This window comes from Mycteria americana, chromosome 3, assembly GCF_035582795.1.
Source record: "Mycteria americana isolate JAX WOST 10 ecotype Jacksonville Zoo and Gardens chromosome 3, USCA_MyAme_1.0, whole genome shotgun sequence".
Lineage (NCBI taxonomy): Eukaryota > Metazoa > Chordata > Aves > Ciconiiformes > Ciconiidae > Mycteria > Mycteria americana.
Window position 1 is genome coordinate 64232334 of NC_134367.1, and position 25773 is coordinate 64258106.

The 25773-nt window shown below is 44.5% G+C and overlaps 1 protein-coding gene across 1 annotated transcript in view; it reads right to left on the bottom strand.

Moving 5' to 3' along the window:
• Positions 1–4327: 4327 nt before the first annotated feature.
• SLC2A12 (solute carrier family 2 member 12) overlaps positions 4328–25773 on the bottom strand; it is a 32452-nt gene continuing 11006 nt past the window's right edge. Inside the window, exons 3-5 of the mRNA XM_075498780.1 lie at positions 8897–9019; positions 6573–6705; positions 4328–4591 (exon numbers count right to left, since the gene is read on the bottom strand). Of these exons, the coding sequence (XP_075354895.1) occupies positions 4495–4591; positions 6573–6705; positions 8897–9019 (353 nt within the window). The 3' untranslated portion in view covers positions 4328–4494. The remainder of the gene's footprint in view (positions 4592–6572; positions 6706–8896; positions 9020–25773) is intronic.

Sequence of the window (25773 nt, forward strand, 5' to 3'; positions counted from 1 at the left end):
CCACTAGATCTTTTCCTGCAGTTTCTAGCTCAATTTTATCATTCTAGAGAAAATTACCAGAGAAATTTGCACTTACGCTTTCAGAATTATATCCTGCTTTTTTCAGACCCTTCTCAAGGATTTGTGAAGCTCTGAATGCCAACCCAGTCTCTCCTAGTTTAGTATTGCCTGCAGATTTAATAAGCTTATTCTGTTCTGTAGTCCAGTCCATTAATGAAGATACTGAATAATTTTAGATCTGGGACAAATTTTTTTGTGGAATGCTTCAGAGGTCCAAGGATGTGATTCGTAAGATGTGTCCCTTTTTTCCCTTGTATTTTCATAGTTGATGAGGTTGTGACTGCCAGTTCTGTGTCATCAGATGTGCAGGCTTTGTTATAAAAGACCAGTACAATTAGGGCTACATTTATAAGGCTATATAGGGCTGAGTCTGTAGGACTACAATTAAGACTATAGCTATAATGATTTAAAAAGCCCTCGACTACAGCATCATCACCTTTTGGAGGTATCTGAAGCTGTTAGGGTCTCTGCAGTTAAACCAGTGTTGGAACTATGCCTTCTTCAGAAAGATGGTATTTTTACTTACTTGTTTCTGCACTAAATAGATGTGCATGGGGAAAGTTTAGAAGAGCTCACAATGAACCCCAAACCTGTAAGGTGGGGAGACAATTTCTATGGTATTTTATGAGTTAAACTTATTTTTGTAAGAACTCACAAAATTTATTACAGCAGAGGTTTGTTTGGGAAACTGCAATACTGAGAAAGATTTTGCAGAAGCCCCTTTCACTAAATGTGATGTAATAGAAATTGTAAGCCAGTATGGGCTTGGATTGCGTGTGCAAAGGTCTGCTATCTAAGAGGCAACTATCAGAAAAGGGTACCAACCAGAGCAAATGGGGATGCTATTGGAAATGCGGGTAATCCACTACCTGGTAAAGTCACAGATCAGGAAATGGATGAATTTCCTGGAATATAGTCTTACTAAAAATACGTTATGTTACTTGATTTAATCTCAGGTGCTTGTTAGTGTAAGAATGATGTTGATAAACTAACAGCATCTTTGGAAGACTACCCAGAGTCACCTTAATATTTCTTGTTCTGAAGCTGATTTAGTAGAACACATGATACTGATAACTGTCCTCCAGCCTAAACGTGAAGCAGGTGGGGAGATTGCGGTAGACATCAATGCTAAAAAACTGAGGAAGGTACTAGCATGCAGAAACCCAGAAAACGGTGCATTCAGACTCCGTTTTTTGACAAGATCATTTTACAAGTGTTCAGAACTGATAGTGGAATTTGTAGGTTTTATAAAAAGAAAATATCACTGTTGATCTAAGAAAAAAGCTTTACAGTATTAGCAGGCCCAGCCTGCAGCCCTTTGCTGGCACTTGAGAAGTTCATCTAGATCTTCTGCTTTTCTTCAACAAATGCTTACCAGGCTTCCAGGCTTGACACATACTCATTAGGCAATACATGGCACCGAGCATGTATCCCATTATTTTATTCTTCTTTCCATTTCAGTAATAGAATGTGTTGTTTTCTCTAGCAAAAAGGCATTGATATTTTACAAAACTATTCTTTGCTTGAGCATACTATGGTTACAAAAAATGAAATTCAGGCTGTATATCACAATGTGAGCTGATACCAAAAGTGCAAAAATCAGGATGCTGAACTGAGCATTCCAAATAATAATAATAAAAAAAATTTTTAAAAAACCCAAACTAAAAAAACCACCAGATCTTGTAGGATTTGGCCACGTTCTGGTTCTTGAATTCCTCACACCTCCAAGTTCCGTGTGAAAATTTAAGGTAAAAGATTCAACCACCTATGCATGAAACATCTACACTTAAAAACTTCAGCCGCCCCTTCCCCCCCACTGCCAGAGTCAATCTCTGACTTCACCTCCCCTTGCATTTCATGTGCCCTTCTCATCGATGGCTTCTCTCCCACTGCTCCAAACCCAGCTCTCCAGCTCTCCCTGTTTCACACTGCTATGAAACTTTTATGTGGCTGAGCTCTAATGCATTTTGCATCCTTTTTCTGACCATCTGTAGAAGTTACAGGAATACTCTTACCTTTGCCAATTCCTGCTGCTGCAGCACAGAGCAAACGTACTGCTGAGGTCAGGGAAGCCAAGGAGACTCTTTGCTATGGGCTCTCTCCCATGCAGGGCAAAGGGACCTCTTCTCCTGGCCTCTTGTGGTCGATATTGGAACTGTAGACCTCAAACAAAATTCTAAGCAGTCTTCAATTTTTATTGAAAAATTCAAAGTAATAGAAACCAAAGTTTTCCATGTTTGCGGAAAAGGTGGAAGCACCTGAGATCCAGGGCGGAATTTTAGCTTGGGATAGGAACCTGCCGATTCCCTGTAGGGAATGAGAGCAAAAGGCTTTCGAGCTTACTGCTTCTGATGGGGCCTCTGGTCTGAGTCACCCACTTCTCAGGTGCACAGCCCCACTGTCTGTCCATGTGTCCTGGGTGTGCTTGGTCTCTTGTTGCTTATAGACTATGTCAAAAGGGTTCACGTGGACCCTTATGAGAAGATTTTAACTTAATCTTTGATACGCTGTGTATGCCAAAAACTGCATCTTGCTGAGCCTTATGCATACTACCGTAAGCATCCCTGAAAGCAGCGTGGTCTCAGGGCACCCATGAGGTTATTGTGAGGACTGCTGGCTCTAGGATCAGGACAGAAAAAATAAGGCAGCCATAAGCTGACCAGCTAGCCAGTGGCCTAGCAATTCAGAGTTTTGCTTGTTTTAGATGACATGGGTTCTGCACAGTTAAAAATCCTGCATTGTGATAACTACTTACCTGACCTTTGCACCAAAAGTCCAACAGTGTTTTGATATTGGTTCCCTTAAAGCTTACGATGCAGGAAAGTTGTGATACAGATTTGCCTAGTAGGTTCCCATCCTGAGGTAGCTAAATTTCCAGCAACTTCTGGCAAATCATGTCCTTGGCTTCAATGGTTTCTTTTCAGGTTTTGAACACATGCTCACTGTCAGAATAGACGTCTTGCTGTAAATTTATGATGTCAATATCTAGAAGCGTGACCATGTGAGAATCTGATCAGAACTGATCCGCTCTGCTCCGAAGTAAAACTTTACCTAGATCAATAAGTTACTGTTGCTTCAGTGCAGGACACAGTCAGGTGGTTTTAATGCTATGAGACAGCAAATAAAGTGGGATCATGTGCTTAGTTTGAAGTAGTATCTGCACTCCAGCTGACAGTGTCAGTCTTGCTTCCTCAATTAAATGCTGGAAGAAATGCCACTGTGTGGCTGCTGAGACAGCCAGCATGCTTTTAAAGTATGCTTTTTGTCTTTAAACAAATAACCGTTTATTTATCTGCTAATAAATATTTATCTACTGATCATTCTAACAAAATCTATGAACCTTCTAAGAAAAAAAGACCTACGTTCTTTTATGGGAGCCATATAGATAACCCTTTGTAGAGGCTTGTTGAGTACTTCAGGATACACTTGCTAAGCATTAACCAAGAATTTGACCTAATTTATGATTTGCAGTGATTACGGTTTCTGAACTCCCTTTGTGCTGCCCTGTACCACACAATTCTCGCTTTCTGAATCCAAAAGTCAAAGTCTAGTGTGCCCTGTGTTGAGAAATAAAATGATTTTGGCATCAACTCAGGTACCTTCAGCTTCCAACTTTTCTGGGACTGGGAAGCCAAAGAAATCCTATCCCCTCTTCTGTAAGGCCATCCTCCATCTAGAGTAATTGGTTATGCAAATGTTCCCCCATTAAACAATTTGGCTATGTTTTCTGAGGAGTATTTCCTAGGTCACTGAGTCCTGGCCCTCCCAGGAAACTGTATGTAGAGTTCCTCTCATAAGCTGAGCACGCTCTGTGTTATAAAGAATGAAGTTCTGATGACCAAGATCCTTTTTCAAGTCTCGTTAAGCTGAAGCCTAAATCAATTCGTAAACAGCTCATACCCAGTTGTTCTGCACTAACATCATCCTTTACACTCCATAGGTGTCCATTTTTGCTCCACAGTCTTGTCTTCCCTAGCGTACTGACAGAGACTTGTTAACCCTTTTCAGCCCCTTTTTTGCTAGGCGAAACAGACCTGTCTTTGGTGGGCTCCTCCTCTGAGACTCTTCCTTCTCCTCGGCACCCCCGTCGTTCTTTGCACCTCTTCCAGGCTGAACTCTTGTTGAATATGGGTAACTAGAATTGTGCACAATATTCCAATTGCCATTCACCTCCTGTACGTAAGAGGCGAGTAACCTCTGGGGAGGCAAGGGATGGTGGTTTGAGACAGAGAGCCTAGATTTCCAGTAAGTTATAAACTACAACAATCTTTAATGTTGGCTGTAAACTGCCACTGAAAGAAGCTCTACTAAGAAATGAAAGAGGGAATATCTTGTGTATAAGAAAGAAACCACGTGTCCCATCAGAGTGTGAGCATCGCTGAACTTTTTTTTTTTATCAGTCTTTTGGTGAAGGCTGCTTTGATTGCCCCGGGTCTAGTAGAGCTGCTCTTTCTCCCTCTTCGCGAGTTCCACCGGCACCAGCTTCTCCCTGCGCTGGCTCACCCAGCACAAGGGGGTCTTCACGTATTTCCTGGAGAAGCAAAACAGCCACCAGAACACAAAGGTTTGCATTGCACAAGGCTGGCAGAGGGCTCTCCCTGCTCCATACGCCTGCCCCGAAGGCCACGCGTGTCCGGCAGGACAGCCCTGCGGGCTGCCCGCCCCTCTGCAGACCACCACAGCAGCCCGGCCCCGCCGCTGCTCGGCGCCCGCGCCGCTTCCCCGCCTGCCCGCGCGAGGGCGGCCCCGCCGCGCGCTCCTCCGGGGCGGCCGCCGGCGGCTCCCCCCACCCCGGGGACCCCCCGCGCCCCCCCCGGCTTCGGCTCCCCCGGCTCCCCCGGCTCCGGCTCCCCCGGCTCCGGCTCCTCCGGCTCCCCCGGCTCCCCCGGCTCCTGCCGCTGCCGCGTGTCGGCGTGTCCTGCCTTAAGGAGGAGGGAGGAGAGGGCGCGGGGAGGGGCAGCGCCGGCTGGAGCAGAAACGCCGATTTCTCAGTCCACGAAGCAGTGCTCGCTGCGAGGGACAGCCCGGGGGCTCCGGCAGCACAATTAGCTCCGCGCTTTCTGCACATAATTGCTCTTTCCTAGCCCATAAACGAACTCATAAAGCCTGGCTGAGTTGCAGCGTACCGTTTAGAAAAAAAAATTCTCTAATGTAAATCTCTCTGATGTAAAAAAATCTCTCTAATGTAAAAAACCCAAATAGAGGATGACCCATCGCACCAGGCTGTTCACACGTTAATTACTTCCACTGTCAAAAAGTATGTGTCTTATTTTCAGTCTGAATGCTTCTCTCTGTGCCTTCAAGCCTCTTTCTCCGGGTGTCATTTGTCTTGCCGACAGGCAGCGGGCTGCTGGCAGGCTGTCAGCAGGGAGAGAGTGAAGGAGTCTGCCTTGCCCTGTCAAGCCTGGGCGTGGGGATGAACCGGGGGATGCTGCCTCGCCGGCAGCAGCGTGCCACCCGCTGTGGTGAGGCCTGACTCTCACCCCAGGCCATCAGCCCTATAAAAATTTTGTCCACTAAGTTGTTTCCCCTGTCATTTCTTTACCCTTTTATTCATTATGCTGATAACTTCTGAGATGAGTCCAAAAAAGCAAGTAGCTGCTGCAGAGCAGCTCTTTGAACAGATCAAGAGAGTGCTGCATTTTAAAAACCCGGGCTGGTTAGTTTTTCCTGTAATTTTTTATGGCCAAAAACAACTGAGAAGAATGGGGGCAGTAGCAAATTGATAGTAAAAATTGCCAGTTAATTTATGGTCTATGACACCTGCATTTGGAGATTGTAAGCAAAGAGCATGTGTGTCAGCAGACCATTTAATTCTGTTCTCCAAATTGATGTGCTACTTTTGTTGAACGTATGTAATTCCAAGGGCCACTCTACTTCTGAGGGACGAGGAAAGACAGGTAGAGTCACAAGACACAAAAACAGTGAGAATGGGTCATATTAAAGGAGCAGGCACATGGCATTCATGTCACCAACACTCTCTCTCCCTCTCATTGCTCTTCTGCCGTTTTTATGTGGTGAGGTGGGGACACAAAACTCATGCTGGAAGAACCTTTTTTGGGTAAGAGCTCGTAGAGTCTACAGAGCCACAGGACTCAGTAAATGCATGAAAAAAATGCCCATCTAGAAAAGCTATCAAAACTCACATGGAGCCCTGACGTATTTGAGACAGGGCCTCTCTCCTTCCCTTTTTCTGCATGCAAGCCAAGACACACAGCCCTAAATCTGAGAACACAGTTGCCCTCCTCTTCAGGAACGCCAGTCAGCAAAAGTGCTGGGGAGCCAGGTCTGGCTGCAGGCGTTCCTCACACGGGTGCTGGAAACCACCACCCTTTTAGGGCCAGTCCTTCAGCACCAACAAAATGTTTGCTTGGCCACTGAAATCAATATATGCAAGCTCAAGCCCTGATTGTTCCAGAAAAGAACAATGCAGTTTCCTTTTTTTCAGCATGCGGCATTAAAGGCTTTGTCCTCTGGCACCCGGGGGATGCGGTCACACGCTCGGTACTTACTGTTTAGCTAGTTCCATGGATATTTGTTCCAAAGAGCATCCTTTCGTCTCTGGTATAAACACAATAACAAAAGCCAGGGATGCTAGGCTCATTATTGTGTAAATGAAGCACACCCAGGACAAGCCAATGAGCTCTACAAAGGAAGAAAACATGTGGTTTTTTTAATTTTCAAATATTTTTTTTTCTGTTGCCATATTTTTATAGGATACAGCCCCTAATGCACAGGAGATGTTAGAAAGAAGCTAGGCTGTTATTCTTGGCTCACTTATTTGTGCCTGGTCATAATTTGGAAAAGAAGAGTGGTTTTGCTTTTTCTAATACTCCTTATGAAAGAAAATTGATGAGCCCATATTGACCCATTTAGCATGAACCTATTGACTTTTTTTGCTTGCAGTCACTCTGGATGAAAACCGTGAGTAGCCATTGTTACTGGTTTGTGCAAAGGCACTGGGGGTCACGAGCCTCTCGAATTTCGACCCATGTCTGGTTTTGTTGCACATTCTTTCATGGAGTAAACCCAAGCATTTTTCACACCGTTGCAGTTGTCTCCAGCTAATCCTCCCCGCCTGTCAGTTCCCAGCATTTCCACTGCAAGTCACGGGTCCTGCGCCAGAAAGGGATCCAAGAGTGAACTCCTAATGGGGCCAGCCAAGAACTAGCCGTTTTCTGAGCTGCCCGGGGCAGGCAGGTCCTCAGGCTGAGGGATGCACTCTGCAGCCCCTGGAAAGTAGAGCATCTACAAACCCAATAGGCTGCTGCAGCCCTCTCAGCCCTTTTCCCTGATAAAACTAAGCCAGACAGTTGAGACATTTTTCAGTTGTGTCATGAACTAAAAATTGTAGCTGAAGCTGCTAATCCAGCTGGTATCTTCTGCATCAGATACCTAAGTGCGGGTGCTGCTGGCCACCGCAACCTCCTCGTGTGTTCATTTGAAGACAGAATTTCCAGTTCTGCCTTTCTGCCATAGACTAGGAACACATATTTGCTTGTAGTTACACTTTCATAAATCCAGATTAGACCCAGCTAAGCCAACAGAGTTATTGTGGCTTTGCATTCATTGAAACTGAGACGAGAATAACGGCTAGGTGTGCATTAACACGTAATGCTGCACAACAGGAGGGGGCCTTTAGGTGAAACAGTTGATGCTGAGGACCTGAGGTTTGCACAATCTGTTTTCAGTGACATTTCCTTAGGAATAGCTCTAGTCTGGTCCAAGGAGTGAGCAAGTGTTGGCAGCTGGAGTGCATTCACTGTGCATTTTCCGGTTTGGTTCTGTCCAAAAGCTTGTGCAGTTCAGGACTTCCCTGTGATGCAAACCCAAGTGCAGGGAGTGGAGGCAACTAGATGATTTGCTTCTGAAGAGAACCCTTGATCTAACTAAAAGTGCTAGTGTGGACACAATGAGTTTGGCCTGGCATATATTTCCTAGTTTTAATCAAGATAGTACTCAGGGGGTTTTTTCTCTCTCTCTTTTTTTTTTTTTTAAGAAAGGAAAACACCAATGTGAAACCCGTTTTAGTCACAGATCACACTGATTTTCAAATCCGTCTCAAATGCATCTAACAGGATGAAAACCATCTCAACTTTTTGTGGGTTGATTGCCTGTCTCTGGTGGAGACTAATGTAGAGTTAAAGGAAACCTGGAATTTCTGTTCCCTTATATATTTTGATTTTCAGCACATATTTTCCTCAGAATAAGACTGAAAACTAAAATTTGCAAAACTTCTTATGAAATAAAATTAGAAAAAAAAATTTTGCCAATCAATGAATTGAAACATCAGCATTTAACCTTTTCCCTTGTTTATCATCAAACTATAAGTTACTATATGGTAGTCTACTTTCTCGCATTAAAACATGAAACATTTTTACCTTACAAAGACACCTCTTTCTAAAGGAAATTTTCTCGAAGCCAGGATATTCCTGTGAATCTTTAAAAATCTGTAAAATGCTTGATCAGAAAAGCTGCGGTCTGCTCTCGAGCAGAACTTCCATTGACTTCAGAAGATGCAGGACTAAATCCTAAATATTATGTATTTTCAACCTACTAAGGCAATGGTGTTTTTTAAGAGCTGGGGTTCACAGCCTATGGAGTTGATGTGCAAGGTGCTCTGATAGCCAGCGCCGTGAGGCTGTAATTACTAGCACAAACTTAGAAAGATGTGGTGGAAACGGTGAAGTTACACTAACAAACAGCACCTAAACGGAGATCTGAATTTGGCTCCTGGGGCATCACGGCTACAATTTTAGCAACGTTCTTTGAGTAGGAAAGATTCATTTTGCCCGCTAGGAGAATATCAACTTGGAAGGACACAGAGAAATCTTACCAGTTACAGTCAAAAATGTCAAGGAGATGAGGAGATTTATACCCCAGTTCATGCTAGAGGTCAAAGCCATGGCCCGTCCTCTGATCCCACCAGGGAAAATTTCGCTCAGGACCAGCCAGGACACTGAAATAGAAGAATAATAAATAAATAAATAAATAAATAAATAAATAAATAAATAAATCTTGTCTTCGAAAAGATGGCTTTCCTTGCTGTAGATTTAGGTAGTCCATGAATTCAGGAGAGGCCACCTGAAAGAATAAGGTGATTTTCAGGGCTATTCGGCTTGTGCGGGCCCAAGCCCCGGAGGACCACCCATGCTCCGCAAGCCGCGTGTGCAGCAGCCAGCACCAGCCCGGGGCACGGTCCCTGCCCGGTGCCCTGCCAGCCAGCGGCACCCGCGGGCAGCGCCCGCGCACACGGAACTGCAGAGGTGGGCTCTGACTGCACATCTGTGTATGAAAGGGAGCTCTGACTAAATAACTCTCAAGTGAGGTAACGCTAATGGAAGTGGGGCAGCAAACCAAAGTAATCTTCAGCCTCGGAGCGGCACTGTGTGTTTATGCCACCTTATAAATCAACCTGCCACACTGAAGCAGGTTTGCTATTCCAGCTCTCCGCTCCATATAAATGAGATTGCTGAGGCATAAATGAAGCGAGAGGGCCTGATTTTTGGCTCCTTCATATCACACCACACCACAGGTGATCTAAATGCTGGTGTTGCTAGCCCACAAAAACAAGTTCAGACATGAAGACCTGGCTGGGTAACCATCTTGATAGAAACAGCAAAAAAAACCAAAAGAAAAAGACACCACATTTCTGCACCATTCCTGCTTATTAGAAAACCAAAAAACCCCCAAAACCCCTCCACCCTCCTTTTGTTCATAAGCAAGATGCATTAGCAAGTGGTTGCTGTGTGGAGAGGTTGTGGGTTAGCAGACGACCAGCACAAGAGCAGAGAGGTACACGTGGATGAACTGTGTCTTCAGACCCTTGGACATGGCCGTTACAAACTGCTCCTCTGTGATGTTGTTTCTGCAAAACGACAGATGGAGTTTCCTCAGGACACCTGCACTGGGCAGTCTTAAAGTTACATTTTAAAAATAGGCTCCTGTATGTGCGAGCGTGTGTCACGCTGCACTATCCCTTCGGATTCTTGTAGGATTCCTGTGTGACGGTACTGGTAAAGGTAGAAAAGAAAAAAGTGCTGTGGAAGGCGACTGGAAAGGCCCAACTGAAAGGGGAAAAAAACCCCTGAGCCTTGAGTCAACAGAACAGATTTGAGCAAACTCTAGATTTCTTTGTACCACAGGTTTGAGTTCAATAATATTTTCTGGACCTGGCCCAGACTTTTTTTTCTTTTTTTAGGAAAAATATAAAGAGCTTCACTCCCACAGTGGGACTGCCCTGGCAGAGTGGTGATTTTATTCCGGAGAATCAAGACCACACTGTGTAATGGCCTAACGCTGTTATGCATAGTCAAGTGGCACACAGTCATAACACAGCCGCTGCGTCTAACAGCAGCTGTAGAGAGGCTTTTTTTCTTTTTTTTCTGACTTGGATCACAGCAAAGTTTAATACACTAGCTGCTGACAAGACAAATGTTGCTCTAAAGAAGTGCCCTGGGCGTGTTCTGGGGGGTGTCTACACACGAGGGGGGAGCAAAGAAGAAGAGAACTGGCTTCTCAAGCGGGTGTTTTTCCCTGTCAGGCCAGCTAGCCCTGCGCCTGAGCAGAACCGGGCCCTGGCAATGCATGGGGATCTCATGATTGTATTTTGCCCCTCCTCAGCATCAGGGCTGTTGAAGCCTGTATCCTTAGTCACAGCCGATACAACATGTCACGACAGGGAGTGCTAGCCGAACTGCAAAGCAGCAAGTAAGCGAGATGCAAAGGAGCCCTTCTGAGCGGCGCGCGCACGGCCCATGGAGCTTGTCTCCGTAGGATGGACTGGCAGTCAGCAGCCAAGCTTGGCTGGAAAAATGGTTATACACCAAGACGGGCAAAGGAGATATTCATAGTCACGTTAGACAGGATTAAAATAGTCTGAAAGAATTCAAACCCTCTTTCTGCTGGGCACAAACCAACCTCCAGGAATGAACTTTTTCTGTGTGTACTTTGGTCTGTATTTGCTCCTTCTAGAATCTTCTTGCGTTCAAGCAACTTGCAGTGGCTGCTCAGAGAGGCACCGAGCGCGGAGGATCAAGTCCCATGCGCTGAGATGGCAGCCGCGCCGGGCTGGGCGAGCCCTGGGCTAGATGAGCTTCAGCAGCGTTACCGGCACTGGGGGACGGCTCGTGCCACAGCTGAAATGTGTGGCTCTGCGGCAGCTCCAATACCATGCATTTTTGCAAGGACAGGCTGGCCCTTTCAGGCTAACTACAATTTGTCTGGAGGTTTGAAACATATTGTTTTCCTGTTAAGAAACCAAAATACTTGAGGATCTGCAGTAGTGGTTAGCTGCTCTTATTTCAACCAGTTATATAGTTCAGACAGATCCCACCGACACACCAGATCTGTTCTTCACGTCTGCTAATGGTAGCTGCTTCCTCTGGCATGGCCCTGACCTCTGCTTAGCTGGCGAGGAGCGGATAGGTTTATTCCCTGCAGAGAAAGAGCAGTTGTAGAAATCTGACACTTATTACGGTCTGTTTATCCCTTTCCCCAAGCTGAGGCAGCGATAACGATCGATTCTTTGCTTTTAGCACCTCTCTGGGATTGTTTTTACTATTTGTATCTTTGCCAAAAAGCAGCAGCTGCTGTAGGTACGGCGGGGATGTGGCTTTCTCTCGGGGAGCCAGTAACTAGGTTTGGGCTCCCATTCATAATGACTGCTCCTACCTTGTGTGCTGTGTGCACGCAGCGCTGCAGAAATTTAACCTGCACGCTCCCAGAGTCGCTGCAAAGTCAGCTGTGTGCTCTGCCTTCACCAGCCTGAGCAGTGCCATTTTACAGGGGAAATCAGCCTATCCTTGGAAAGAGGGTCCAAATAACTCCCCCACCACCTCTCCACCTGCTGTGTAACCCAACGTTATTTCAAAAGGATGCTGTGATAGTAACCGCATTGCACACGCTCAATAGTTTTCAGTGTCTGCTCCAGCCACCCTTGGCTGGTGTTCGTGGAATGGATGGGAAAAGAGCTGGTGCTGTCCAGGTCAGACGTGGGTAAGAGATGAGGCTAAGGGCTCAGCGTGAGTCTCTGTGCTAGATTCAGCAACTGCGGGATTTGTTCATGCAGTGGCTGCAGGTAATAACTCCCCTTTGCTGACCTGCAGTGCATTGTATGTTGACAGCAGTTAAGGAAAATTGTACAGTTGAATGGTCTTTTATTATGGTACAACCTAGAGAAAAGAACACCCACTGCAAATGCAGAAGAAAATACTGCATTGGATCAGAAAGCTTAACTGTTCCAGTAAGTATCACAAAAACTCAATGCCCTGACATTCCTCGCCCAAGTAGGGAGAGCAGAGGATTCAGGTATACAAACAACCCCTTGACCAGGATGGTGACATTCACCTCTAAACAAAGTTACAGGGGCTGTAAAGGCAGAAAACAGAATAATAATGGAAGATTTCAGCTGCTCCCATTAAGGCTGAATAAATTGCATAATGGAGCACAGTGCTGGGACTACATTTTCCGATACTGTAGATGACGGTTTCTTTTAGCGCTTTGCCTGATACTTAATGAGAGAAAAAAAGGCAAATCTTGCTTCAGTGCTGAGCAGCGGTAGTTCAAGGTGTAACCATCACAAAGATGCTCTGTTATATTGGTTGTAACATTTCAAATTCAATATTCTTGTAGAGATGGAAGAGCCTACCACATTTTGTTTCAAAAGGAGAACAATATTAGAATAAGCCTGCTTTCTATAAAGAAATTAAAAGGACAATCAGGGTAAATGCTTCAGTGGTGTTATGGAGAATGTTTAAATTACCTGATTAGAGGCTTAAAATAGATATACAACCAAATAAAATAAAAAGAAACAGCTCAGCACAGATAAACAACTGAATGAGGAAAACTGTTAGAAATAGCAATATGCCTTCCGTAAAGGTGTATGCTGTGTCCAAACACAGAAAACACAGAAAACACAGTATAATTGCTGAAAAGTTACTTGCAATACCATCATCAGGCAGCCAAGTATTTTGAGAGTCTGCTGGCTGAGAGGATAAGAGGCCAGGGACGGAGGAGGTGACACACGCCAGCAATGAAGGAAATGGTCCGCGGGGATGCAGGAAGGGGCCACCCTGGTAGACGTCTGTGCTGAGCTGCTGGCTGGAGCTAGGATGAAGCAAGTAATCTCAGCTGGAAGAAGGAAAGGAGGATATGTACAGTCTTGAGGAAGAGTTGTCTAGTTTTTGCTGAGGAAAGCCATGTCTCTTTGAAAGAGTTAAGGAACATGGGGATCGAAACGAATGAGCCACTGTGCTTTTCAGTTTCAAAGAGCTTTGGTGAAGTGTTGTGGGACAGAAGAGAAGGTATTCATATAGATCAATAACTGTTTATAATAGGAAACAAAGGACAAGGCCAGTTTTCACAGTGGAAGGCGATTACTAGATCTGCTCAGTGTATTTCCAAATCTCTCAGGAAAGGGAGGTGAATGCACGTGCAAAACTTACTGATGGTACAAAATTATTCAGGGAATAAAAATGAAGAAGGATCATAAAGAATTGCAAAAGGATCTCAAAGTATTGAGTACTTTGAAAAAATGACCCATAAAAATCTTTATCAACACATGCAAAGTAACATGTAGGGAGAAAACCAGCCACCAGTACCTACACCAGCATGCCAGCACTGCTCGGGGCAGAAGTGCTGGAGCCTCCGTGGGCAGTTCAGGGACAGCATCAGCTCCGGCGAGGCAGAGGTCGTGGATGCAGAGGCTTGGCAATTTTTAGGAAGGGAACACTGAATGTGCCACTGAGCGTGCCTGTTGTGCCTCTGCATTTGTCACGTTGCACGCAGATTGGGTCAACTCATAACTAGATGAGCCATGGAGAAAGGTGTGTAATGGGCTCTGCAAAGAGCAACTAAACAGAGGAGGACTCTTCAGCTTAGATAACGTACAGCGGAGGGAAACAGAGTTGAAGTGGAGATGAACAGAGGAGAGCTTTTCATTACATTTTTAAAGACGAAAACCAAGAGAATCCAAGTGAAGTTACCAGGGACAGCAGTTAGGCGAGGCGGGAGGATGTGCTTTTTCAGACGATGCATACTTCAACTGTGGAACTCACTTTCACAAGATGCTTCAGATGTGAAAAATATTGGCGGGTTAAAATGATTAAATGCCGGGTGTTAAAACATTAATTCTCTGCATGTGTGGAAAAAGATCCATCAAGAACTATTGTTCACAATAGTAAAAATAAATCCCCAGCATTGTTCTTGAAGTTCCCTAAACTACAGATAGGCAGAAGGACATGCTGTGCATGCTGCACGGGCCTTTTCTTATGTATTTTCCCTCAGCATCTGCTACTGGCTATTGTTGGAAACAAGGTAACAGATTGATTGAGTAGCCCTTTTGTTTGAGCCAACACGGCCAATTTAATGAGCTTTATATTTGGGCCGTAAGCAAAGAGATGTCTCAAACCCTAGTGTGATTTCTTCCTCACTTCCTTACTTTACAGCTATGCAGTAAATAAAAACTAGCTTAAAAAATTAACAGGCTTACATCAGAGAAGCAGAAAAATCTGAGAATATCTGAGAAATACTGTGAGCTTGAGGGTACTCAACATTCAAGTGGGGTACATGAATGAAAAATGTCCTTGTTTTGACCTTATTCCTTCCAGGAGGCAGAAGCAAATTGGAAGCTGCTCAGCAGCTCTCATTAATGAAATATTAGATTCCCTTGGTATTCATTTGCTACTTAGCATTTTTTCCTTTCCTATACATGTATTGCGTGAGATCAAGTTCTTTATGGTCAGATTTAGAGAGCCGCTGCAATGCTTGAAAGAATTCAAGTTTCTGAGGTATAAATTCTGGAAAGAGATTAAGTGGACTTACAGCTTAGGAGGGAAGCAGGCAGAAGTATGTAAGACTTTGAAAGGGAGGACTGGGTTGTTAGCAACACGAGGTCCAAGGGAAGATAAGGAAGGGATTATCCCACCAGTAATGCAGGCAGACCATCTAAGAATGTGTAACAAATGGTCAACGTTGGGGAAGGATGCAAGCAAGCCACTGTGAAGCTGCCACGAGAGGAAGGAAGTCAAAGGACATGGCTAATGACAGGCTTTGCCAAGACCAGATTTTTTTCCAGGCTTATGAAACCCCACAGGTTTTTCATTTGCCTGGTTTCTGGCTCTATGGGTATTAACACAAACAGCCAGATGGCCAACTACTTCTCACAAAAGGCCAGCTTCAGTGCTGGTTTGCCTTGATTTGAAAGGGCATGTTGCAGGGGATGGCACAAGCCTTCGCAGTGTGCATGGTGATGAGGTGTGTACCCGTGAGGACACACAGCACTGGGGCAGAGCTGGGATTTGGGGTTGGGGGGGACCTGCTGCTGTAACGCACCAGCACTGTCCCGGCACTGCTCCCAGCACCCACACAATGCAACCCCTACAAAGGCTTTTGCAGCAGCTCTGGCAAAAGAGATTTGGGGGGATGGCAAAAGTGAGGGATGCTTAGACTGGAAAGAAGAGAGGGTGGAAAGAAGAGAGGGTGAGAGGGAGTTTGTCCTTTTCCAAAGCAGGTAAAAGAGATATGATGCACGAAAAGTTGCCCGTGGTTTTGTGCAAGAGGCCGAAGCACACGATTGTGCCTGGCATTAAAAACCAATGACTTTGCTTAATGAGAGCCACTTGTCTCTCTGGCTCTGCCCCATAATATGAGACCGAAGTGGCTGCTCAGAATTAGTAACTGGCAAATGTGGAGCAAATGAGCAGCTATATTGCTTTGGAGAGCGCGTAAACTGCCAGCGGAGTGCCAATCTGCCAAGGGTCAAGTCAAACCCTGTGTGCGCATATTAAAAGGAGTGGAATTGCTCTGCTGCTGAGAGATGGGGGAGTCAGGAGAAGCCTCAGCTAATCTCATGCCTCTGGCTGCATCCCGATCTCTGCGGATGAAGGCAATATGTACCTCATTCCACGGCTTCCGAGGCGCTTCTCTCCAAGCAGCTTTATGACTGCTGGTTGCAAGATACCTGATACCATTGATGATCCAAAAGGAGCTGATGTGGTCTGGCAAATCCTAAATTATTTTTCTTTTCTTTGGTACACTACATTTCTGTTTCTAATGGTTAATCCTTTAGGCTGACTCCTTGAAGTCATGAACATATGTTAGGACAAGTGGGATTTAATTCTTTTATCTCTGAGGTTGTATCAGAGTACGTTAAAATTGTTGTCCAGTGCTTGTACTATTTGCATCACTACTAACAGACAGGCTGAACACTCACATGTGCTTTTTTAAGGAACATTGCAGTGGACCATGGAAATCACCCTTCACTCCTGCCTCCTCCAGTTTACGTTAGAGCAGCAGGAGGGGTTTGGGGGAAGAGACTGTGAGACCAACGCATTACCTCCTTCCCCTGTTTCCTGGGCCACTTGAGAAGAAAGGCAGTGAGATGTACTTCACCTCTGATTTTTCTCAGCCATCCTTCCTCCCCTTCTCATCTTCTCACCACTGTGAGCCTGCATTTTAATGCTTTTTTTTTTTTACTATTGGAATTTTCATCTCCATGAACTTGAAAAAAATGTCATGCCTGGTATGGGTTTTCCTGTTTCATGCAAGCTGTTCAATATATTCTTAAATCTATTTTCAGTGACCTTCAATTACTGTCCATTTTCAGCTTGAAAGAATAGTCACAAACAAGAACAACTTTCTTATAGACTGTGATTCCTTTCTGAAGGATTACTGGGCAAGAAGTGATAGATGTATAAGGATGTAGGAATGGTAGAATTGTCTTAGTTAATGTGATTTGTGGCCCATCTTGCCCAACAACAGTACGCAGCAGCAAATATATCAGTAGGATGCATCATAGCTTTACTGTAGGCGGGTATGTAATAATCTGTATCTCTTTTCAGGTCCCCTAATAGGAGCTGATTTGAACTGATATATGAGATGACAATTCTGTTTGCAACTGGATTTCACAGCCACTGTCTCTCTCTCTCTCTCATCCTTTGTTATGTAGACACTCAAACTGTCCCATCAAGACAGAACAACTTTCAGGGCAAGCAGAAAGGAAAAAAGAGAGAGAAAAAGAAAAAATTAAAACAAGCTTTCAAGGGAGAATGTGCTAATTATAGAAAATCACATACTGCCATCCAAAAAAAGGCCTTTTAATTAAAACCTCAAATGTGTATTCCTGTTTGTAGGTGTTCTTTTGTTCAGAATATTGAATGCAGGATAATCTTCTGAGGCATTTGCAGAGGAATGACTGCAGAAGCCAGAGGCTCTAATTCACGAAGTTGTATATGGATTAGCTCAGATTATCACATATTTCACTTCTAAAAAGTATGGAGAGGAGAAATTACCCAGCTGGGTGGGGTAAATGAACCTGTTTTTCCAGTATCCAAGGACTAATGTTGATCCTTGAGAGGGTGCACAACAGAAGAGAGCTGTTGGGACACAGCAGCTGGGGTCAATTTAAGCCTTTGCTCTTCCAAATAGAGATTCGTGCGTATGCTTTACAAAACTCCCAGTCGAAAGGATAGGCAACCTTTTGCAGCAGTGACTTATTTAGTGAGAGGCCTGCAGTGATCCATTTTTTTATGTCCCTCACTGGTCACTGCTGCTCATGCTTTGCTTTGGTTCCTGCTGGAGGGAGGCAGCCAGGAGGAAGGTGTGAAGGCTCTGGGTCCACCCACCACAAAGTGTCTTTTAGTTCTCCTTCTTTCATAAGAGTTTTCTGCACTTAAGAGTTGATTTTCAAAGGCAACAAAAGCTGGGTGCCCTCCTGTGTCCCCTTTCCCTTTGAGAAAATATTCCTGGCTTTCATCCCAGAGCTCAATGTGTCACAGAAACTCAGACGCCATGGGGAGAAACAGTCTCCTGACTTCATGCACTGACTTACCATCGGGCCATGCTCCCTGCGCTTTGGCTGCCAGTCTACACCTTCCTCAGCAGTGCCAGTAAGTTACGTGATTGCACATTTTTACCTTTCTGGCATAATTATTTTCTCATACTTTGTAATACCTGTTTTAGTTTGATGATCTTTACAAGTGAAATAAAATACTGTCTTTGCACTTGAAGTCCTACTGACAGTTCTAGTTTTTGCAGAAAGCTGGCCCAAGATCAGCTTGCCTCTAAAAAATCCCTCCCAGCCCTCTCTCCCAAAGGAAACTGGATTTTATGAAGTTTGACATATGCCCGATAAACTTTTTCACAGATTTCAGTGTCACAATGATCTTCTCTCCCAAAACAGGGTCAAGGAAATGAACGTAAAATCTTTCATTTTCTTTGATATGATTATCAAAGGCCACTATTATTTACTGAATGCCCTTCTTACTCTAAAAAGTAAGAAGGGCAAATTTGGCTAATGATAGGCAGCCTTGATTATCATATGAAAGCTTGTATGAGATGGTATGCTAGACTCACTTGACAGTGCACCACTTTACAGAAGATAACGTCCCTGTGGAACAAAAGAGGATTGTTAGGCCCAATTACTAGTTAGAATCACAGCAATATTCATTCTCTAGATTTTTTATGAAGTGGATCTGGATGTAAAATCCTTCATTTTGGCCAGCGGCTACTAACTAACCTGAGTCGAACTTTAAAACTATGCCTAATTTTAAGCACAGGAGCCATTCCTCTTAAGCTGTGCCTTTGTGTCAGTAGTTTTATTAACATACAACTATTAGTAGAGAGATATTTATATAACCCAGAGCACCACGATCAGAATATTGACTCAAATCGCTGTTTAAGTGGAGCATAGTACGCTGAAACACAGCTAGTCCTCTACCTTCTCTAGGTAGTTCTTGGAGGGCCAAATTTTGTGCTCAGCAACAGCAGATTGAACCACCAGCGTTGCAGAGACACAGGAATATTGGCTGGGGCATGGTGTTGTGACTCCCTCTTTTCAAAGTAAAGTACCTTGGCCTGATCTGCCAAGACTTTCCCTCATTCACATACTTAAAAGTAAAATTATGAACAGGAACACAGACGTCAGTGAAAACGACGTCCCAGATTTCAGTTGTGCACATCAGTATATAGTTTAAGTTCAGTCTCGGGGTTGAGCAAGGCTATTCTGCTCTTTGCAAAATGGAGTCCTAAAATAATTAAGGAGAAGCTCCTGCTAACATTGCCATGTCTGATTACTGCAAAAGCGTTTATTTTCCTTATTATGACCTTTTTCACACCTAAAAAAGCCTCCCAAACTTGTAGGTTCTATCAAGTTAGATAGGATTAACCTATTTGGCCAGTATTTTAGAGAACAACTCCTGCAATTTGAAATCCTGTAATTCAGCATCCAGCTATCCAAAAATATCTTAAATTGGCTTGCACTTCACTACTACCAATCAGCCTGCGAAAAGGCAAACCAGTTCCTGGGTTAGCTGACATGTTAACAAGAGGCTTCACATAGACCTTGTCTGGGGCAAGGAAATAGGGAGAAGTAGGCAATTCACAATCCCTGCTTTATTTTTCATTTTGGCATGCCTTGTCTTTCTACTGCAGCTTGGTAGTACAGACACTGTGAAATAAAGGCCACATGAGGCACCATTTGAATAGCACAGGAATAATGAACTAGATAAATACTAGGAGTGTCCTATTCAAACCACATGGATGCTTGCATTAAAAGATGATTCAGTACAAATGAACAGTGCTAGGAATCTTGTCATAAAATAAAAAATCCAAGATCATTTTTTAATTAACTAAAATAGGACTTTCTGTACTGATCCTCAGTGAAACATACACATTTCCAAGGTTTATTATCCTGGTCCAGATCCAACAAAGCATTTAAGCACTTGCTTTTTTTTGAGCACTTGATTTAATCCCCACCACTATCTCCTTTTCCAGAGTAAACCACAAAACAACGTAAAATTGATGCTGCTCATTTCTGTGAAATTTAAGGCCAGGCCACAGCTGCTCTGCAAAATGTAGAAGCTCAGAAATAAAACATTACAAATGAATGTCATGCAAGGCAATGTTGAGGATGAATGCCTGTTAACATCACATTCATGTGCACTATAAATTAATAAAATAACCACATGTTTTGTAAAAGCCTGAAAACGTCAAAGGTATTGATGTGAATTCTATCTTTTACCAGTGTTTTCCAAGCTAGTGCAAGGCCATACAGTTTACAATATTTCAAAACACAGGAACAACCAACTTAATCCATGGAGGGTCAGAATTTCCACACTGACAGTTCTCCTTCCCACAAGATTTTCCAGTTTCTGGTAGCACATTTGGTGGCCAAGATTAAGTCCAAGAGCATTTTGGAGCAGAGAAAAAGCAGTCCTGTGCAATCTGGATCATAAGGATGGCAAGAGATATGACCTCTGTGATCAGGTCCCTGGGCTGTTCAGTGTCATATGTGAAACCAACTGTTCTGGGTTTTGTTACAGATGCATTTAGTGACTGAGGTGAAAGACACAGAGAAGGTTCTGCATTTTACTGTGCTAATGAATCATGCTTTAACTCAGGTAGCCAGTTAATCTAAGAATCATAGGAGCAAAATCAAGGGGACTAAATTTTTCTCCGGTGTAATTCTCTGGGCTTTAGGGCAATGTTCCAGCTCTGGGTTTTGGCTTGCTTAATCCAATAAAATACACAAAGAAAGACCACCACAAACCATGTAAGATTGCGTAAGGACAGTGATGGATTGAAAGAGGGACTTGTTTCCCTCCTCACCTCCATGGGTTTCACTTTTCTTGTGAACCCTTGAGCTTTCTTCAGTCCTCCTTGATCCTTCTTGCCTGATCCTTCTTCCGTCTTCCCCACTGTCCCCAACATGGGTTTAAAACTGCATTTAAATGACTTCAACAACTCACAATAAGATGCAGACAAAACAAGTGGGTTTTTACATGGGAATAGAATAGAATAGAATAGAATAGAATAGAATAGAATAGAATAGAATAGAATAGAATAGAATAGACTATTTCAGTTGGAAAGGACCTACAACAATCATCTAGTCCAACTGCCTGACCAATTCAGGGCTGACCAAAAGTTAAAGCATGTTGTATCTGGAATGCTATCACACAGTCTAATCTAGCTTTCTGATCACCCTAAACTCCCTCAAAAGCCAATGAGGAAAGGAGGGCTGTGCCAAAAGAGAGGTCAGAGAGCAGGGTCTGAAAGCCCCCCTTAGGTGGGGAGAATATTTCCCTTTGTCAATTATCTGAGGAATCTGGCTCCCACATCAGTTAAATTTCCAAACATGTTGAAACATCTGTTCCATTTTAGGTATAAATTATCTCAGTTTTAAAGCATCCATTCAAGCTGCTATAAATTTAACTCCAATATACTCAATATGGCAAATCTGCTCAGGTTTAAACTAGAAACGGACATCTCTCATCCCAAACTAGTCTTTCATCAGTAAAAATTGCTCCTAAGATTTGCCCTCACTAGGGGCTTGCCTTCACTGACTTCCTTGCATGGGTTTTGGTCCTCGCAGGGCCAACGACCCACACAGAGAGCTGCCACAGCAGCGAGATGGTGCATCGCAGCAGGGCTTGCTGGAGGGCATAGTCACTGCCCCTCCTTGGGGGGACCCAGGCTGGGGGACATGAAGCCACAATCCCAGGTCCCTCATGTGGGAGGAATTTCATCAGTGTGAAACTAGTAACCCCAGGGCAGCTTGGTGGCCTGCCACCCTTCTCTGCACTAGGATCATATGGGTGCTCAAACCTGGGGCCCAAGCATCCAGGTTAAAGCGGAATAGAAGCAGAGACATAAAAGTCTTTAGCAGCAGGTAACTCAGAAGGAAAGCCATTTCTCTTCTGGGCCTTGGCTGTGAGACCAGGTTTCCTGATGAAGAAAGTGACTGTAGTGACCACAAGCTGCTGGTTTGTTAACCTGTGTGGATGCAGGTGGGGATTTTTCCGTCCCTCTCTTGTGCCTGCCCCAACAGCTTTGAATCTGCCTGCTGACTTCAGCCAGGCAGTTCTTTGTATGTGCCTCTGCACCCACACACAGAGAGCAGGCAGACGTTAGGGGTCCCCAAATCCAGGAGGAGCTTCAGTCTGAGGTGGCTGTGAGTCAGCGGCTGAGAGTCCATCGGGGAGACATCCTGGGGGGAACCGCTGTCCCCAGAACTGCCCCTCATTTTGTGCGTCCTGTGCTCGCCCTCCCCTCGTACATGGTCCTCATACATGCTTCGCATCCACTGCAGGTCGGGACTTCACAGCCCTGGGCACTGGCGAGCTGCTCCCCCAGCCAGCTGGTCCCCTGGTTTGTGGGTGACCTGCTCGCTTCAGAAGTTAAAAGGAAACACTGCTGTGAATGGGGCGATGAGCATGCAACTTTTTTTCCAGTTTGCCAATCAGAAACATTCACCTGATGGCTGAGGTTAGCAGATGGCAACAGAGGGCATAATGTCCCAGTCTGAGAAGGCTTCCCATGGGTATTTAATTCCACTATTTAACAGGTTTCAATCAATACCAAAGTACTGCCAGTCCTGTAAGCACCCACTCAGGGGAGCTGTGCTTTGATGGGACCGTAACAGCTATGTGGAAAAGTAGGGTTTGCAGTAAGTTCTAAATCCCTCCTCCAAGACCCTGTTATGCACTTATTTGTCGACCACAAATACGTTAAAAATATTTTTTACATTTTATATCTGTGTGGATGGGTGTATGTGGTATTTTTTGTGCCAAGCCCTGAAACCCAGAAGACATTTCTCTAGCTGCAGACACTGATCTGCCTTGGGTGTGTTGTGGCCACAGCTGTGTGTGTGCCAAGCGGCTCTGAGCACTTGGGGCCAGGGCATCCCTGCAGCTCCGAGAAGTCCCCTGGAAGAGGAGCCTGTGATGGCCTGCAAGAGAAGAGCTCTGAGTTTGGCCCTTGTCTTTGGGGAGCCGCACAAAGCTGGCGGTTGGTCTAGGACATGCAGTAATAGAACATCTTCAGTCCCAGCTTGGCAGAGACATACATGCCTTCAGACTTTATGCATCTAAATGGTTCTGAGGATGATTCACATCATGAAACTGCCCCTCAGTCCCAGTTGGAGGTGCTTTTCTTGATTTGCATCCCCACGCTCAGCATGAACTGCCGTGACGTCAGCGGAGCTGATGTGATTTGCACCAGCAGATTACCCCAAAGTTCATTGGCCAATTGCCTAAACACCTTTGCAGTTACACAGAAATGCGTTTAAAGGACTGACAGAGGAGGAAGAGCTCTTTTCTGCAAGGCACCAATGCCATAGATGCAGTCCAAATGTGCACATTCGACATCCCCCTCTCAATAAAAGTGTTCCCCACTCCAGAGCAGAAAGTCCCTGTGATCTGCACAGATCCCCTTGAACTGCATTCCCACAGTATATTGTAAAGAGATACAGCCCAAGTCCTGTTTTTCTCTCTTGCTTTTTATTTGCTAGAACAAATTCAGATGGGGAAAACAGATTCTCTGTTGGGTCCAGACTGAGTCTGCATTTCTTGCTTCTCAGCCTAGGACTAGTTGGAGCCCCTCTGATTTTTGTTCGATAAAGAGGATTGCCTCCAGACCACACTGCATCCCTGTATTAATGTGTATGGTGCTACTGTCTCTCTTGCAGCTATTTATTGGTGAGATCACCCAGTGAGACGTCCTCACTCAGGGGATATATAGGAAAATATGGAGGGAATTTAGTCTTTGATCCTAAATGGTGCAAAAGGAGATGATCAGGGCAGAGAAGCAGATCTTTGGTAATGGGTGCCATCTGACACCTGAATCTGAATTTTGTTCATCAGTTCCGTGAGGAAAGCAGCAGGGCTCTGGGCACCCACTCTGCTTCAGAAAGGCTAGAGCTGCCCTACAGCTGTTAACCAAGAGAACTCTCTTGCACATGCTCTATCCAACCCCAAGAGTCCCACATTTACAGCCTTATTTTGGAAAATAAGTCTGATACACCAGGAGTTTGGCTTTCCTGGTGCCTGCATCTCAACACGTACCACACAACAGTGATGAGTGAAGGAGGTGACACCTCTTTATAAGGACCACTATTTTTTGCCCCTCAAGTGGTTTGAACAGAGCATCTGGCAAATGAGATGCTCTGCAACCATTTCAGTTAACTCTGTGTCATTTAGCAAGTGGTCATGGCCCTGACTAGAATTTCTCTGTGTGTCCTTTGTGTTAAATTCATTTCCAGGGTCACACTGAGCTTTTAGCTTGGGTGAGGAATTGGTGATCTACCTCCACGCTGCACTCATCTCATTAGCCTGCACTCGCTGCTCCCTGTGCAAGGCATAGCAGCATTTCTGTGAGGCTCAGATTTCTCCCGTCCCCCCCTCCACATACAGCAGGTTCGAATGCCTCTCCTGGCAAACGTGCACTGAAAACAATGAAAAGCCCATCTCTCACTCCTCACCTTTCATGTGGCAGCCAGAGAGAGGTTTCCCTTGGGCTCTGCTGGCATCTTTCCGTGGTGAGAACGGTTGATCCTCGTTTGACCTTTCTGATATACAGACAAAGGTAACTCAAGAAAAAGATGTGTGTCAAGTAAGTCCCCTTAGCTAATAACTGCCTTGAAACGCCTCTGCAAACACCCCTGGAGAGACGGCATGTGCTGTTCTGCGACGTGGTGCAACACTGATTTGTTGCATCTACAAAACATCTTCATAATTGTGTGAAATTGAGTGTGAACAAGCAGTTGAATCGCAATTCATCAAACATAATTAATCCGAAACAGAGCAGCAAAAATATTCCTTTTATCTTGCCTAAGGGTTGATGATACAAATACAGAGCACCCCAGAATCAAAAAAGTGACTAAGCAGATGCTTGTTAGTCTGTGAATTCTTTTATAATGCAAAAATGGCTTTTATCTCTCACTGTCTATTTTTGAGTGCTCATCACTGTGCTGCCTGGGTGCTTTGATAAATGGCAATAAATATATTTAGCGTATGTTTAGTTCATTAAAAAAATCCATCTACTTCATGTAATTTGGAGACAAAATAGAAATCTTGGAAAAATACAACATTTATAAATGTCTGCTATGCAAATCTGGACTGTAACTAGCTCTTTGACCAAAGAATCCCATAAAAGGAAGGGGAAAAAAAAAGGACAAAATAATTAAAAAAAAGATGATAGAGCTCAGGTTGTGTGATCTGCCCTGTGAAGAGTGTGCCATCTTCCTAACGGAGCTACAAAGACTCTCCTTTATCCCCACAGAACATAATGCAGCATGGACTTAAAAGAAAGTGGGTGAATTTGTTCCGGAAATGGCCTTGTGGGGTGGGGGGGAAAAAGCGAGATCCTCTCTGCTCTTTGTCCAGAAGAGGCTGATTTGATCTGTAGGTTACAAACAGGCACATCCCCATCTCCACTTTCACCTTAGCCAGCAGGAGGGGCAGACATCGCGCAGAGCATGAGATTTTTGCATTGAAAATATAGTGGTGCGGGGGTTACAGTGCTTCTGTCCCCAGGCGCCCAGGCATCGCCTGGCCACAGCAGCCAGCGATGCCTCCCTCCCGTTGCAGAGTAGGCAATGGCTAATGGTCTGGTCCAGACCACAGACCAGATTTAGAGATGAATAACATAAACATGTTAAAACTGTTTACTTTATATAAGCAGAGGGGCTCGGTTTTTTTCTTTACACTAAGAAAGGCACACTGAGGACAAGAAAGCTAGGCTTTTAAAATACATTCAAGGATTGGATTCAGAGCAGCAGATTTTGAAGGCTGCATATGGGACACCAATCGTAACCTCGCATCCCAACCCAGACCATTTAGCCACAATAGATCCTTTTCAGATTCCAACAATCTCTTGATTCCCTGACCCTTGCATTTTCTCTACATAGTCAGTTTTAACTGAATAGTGTACTTTTAA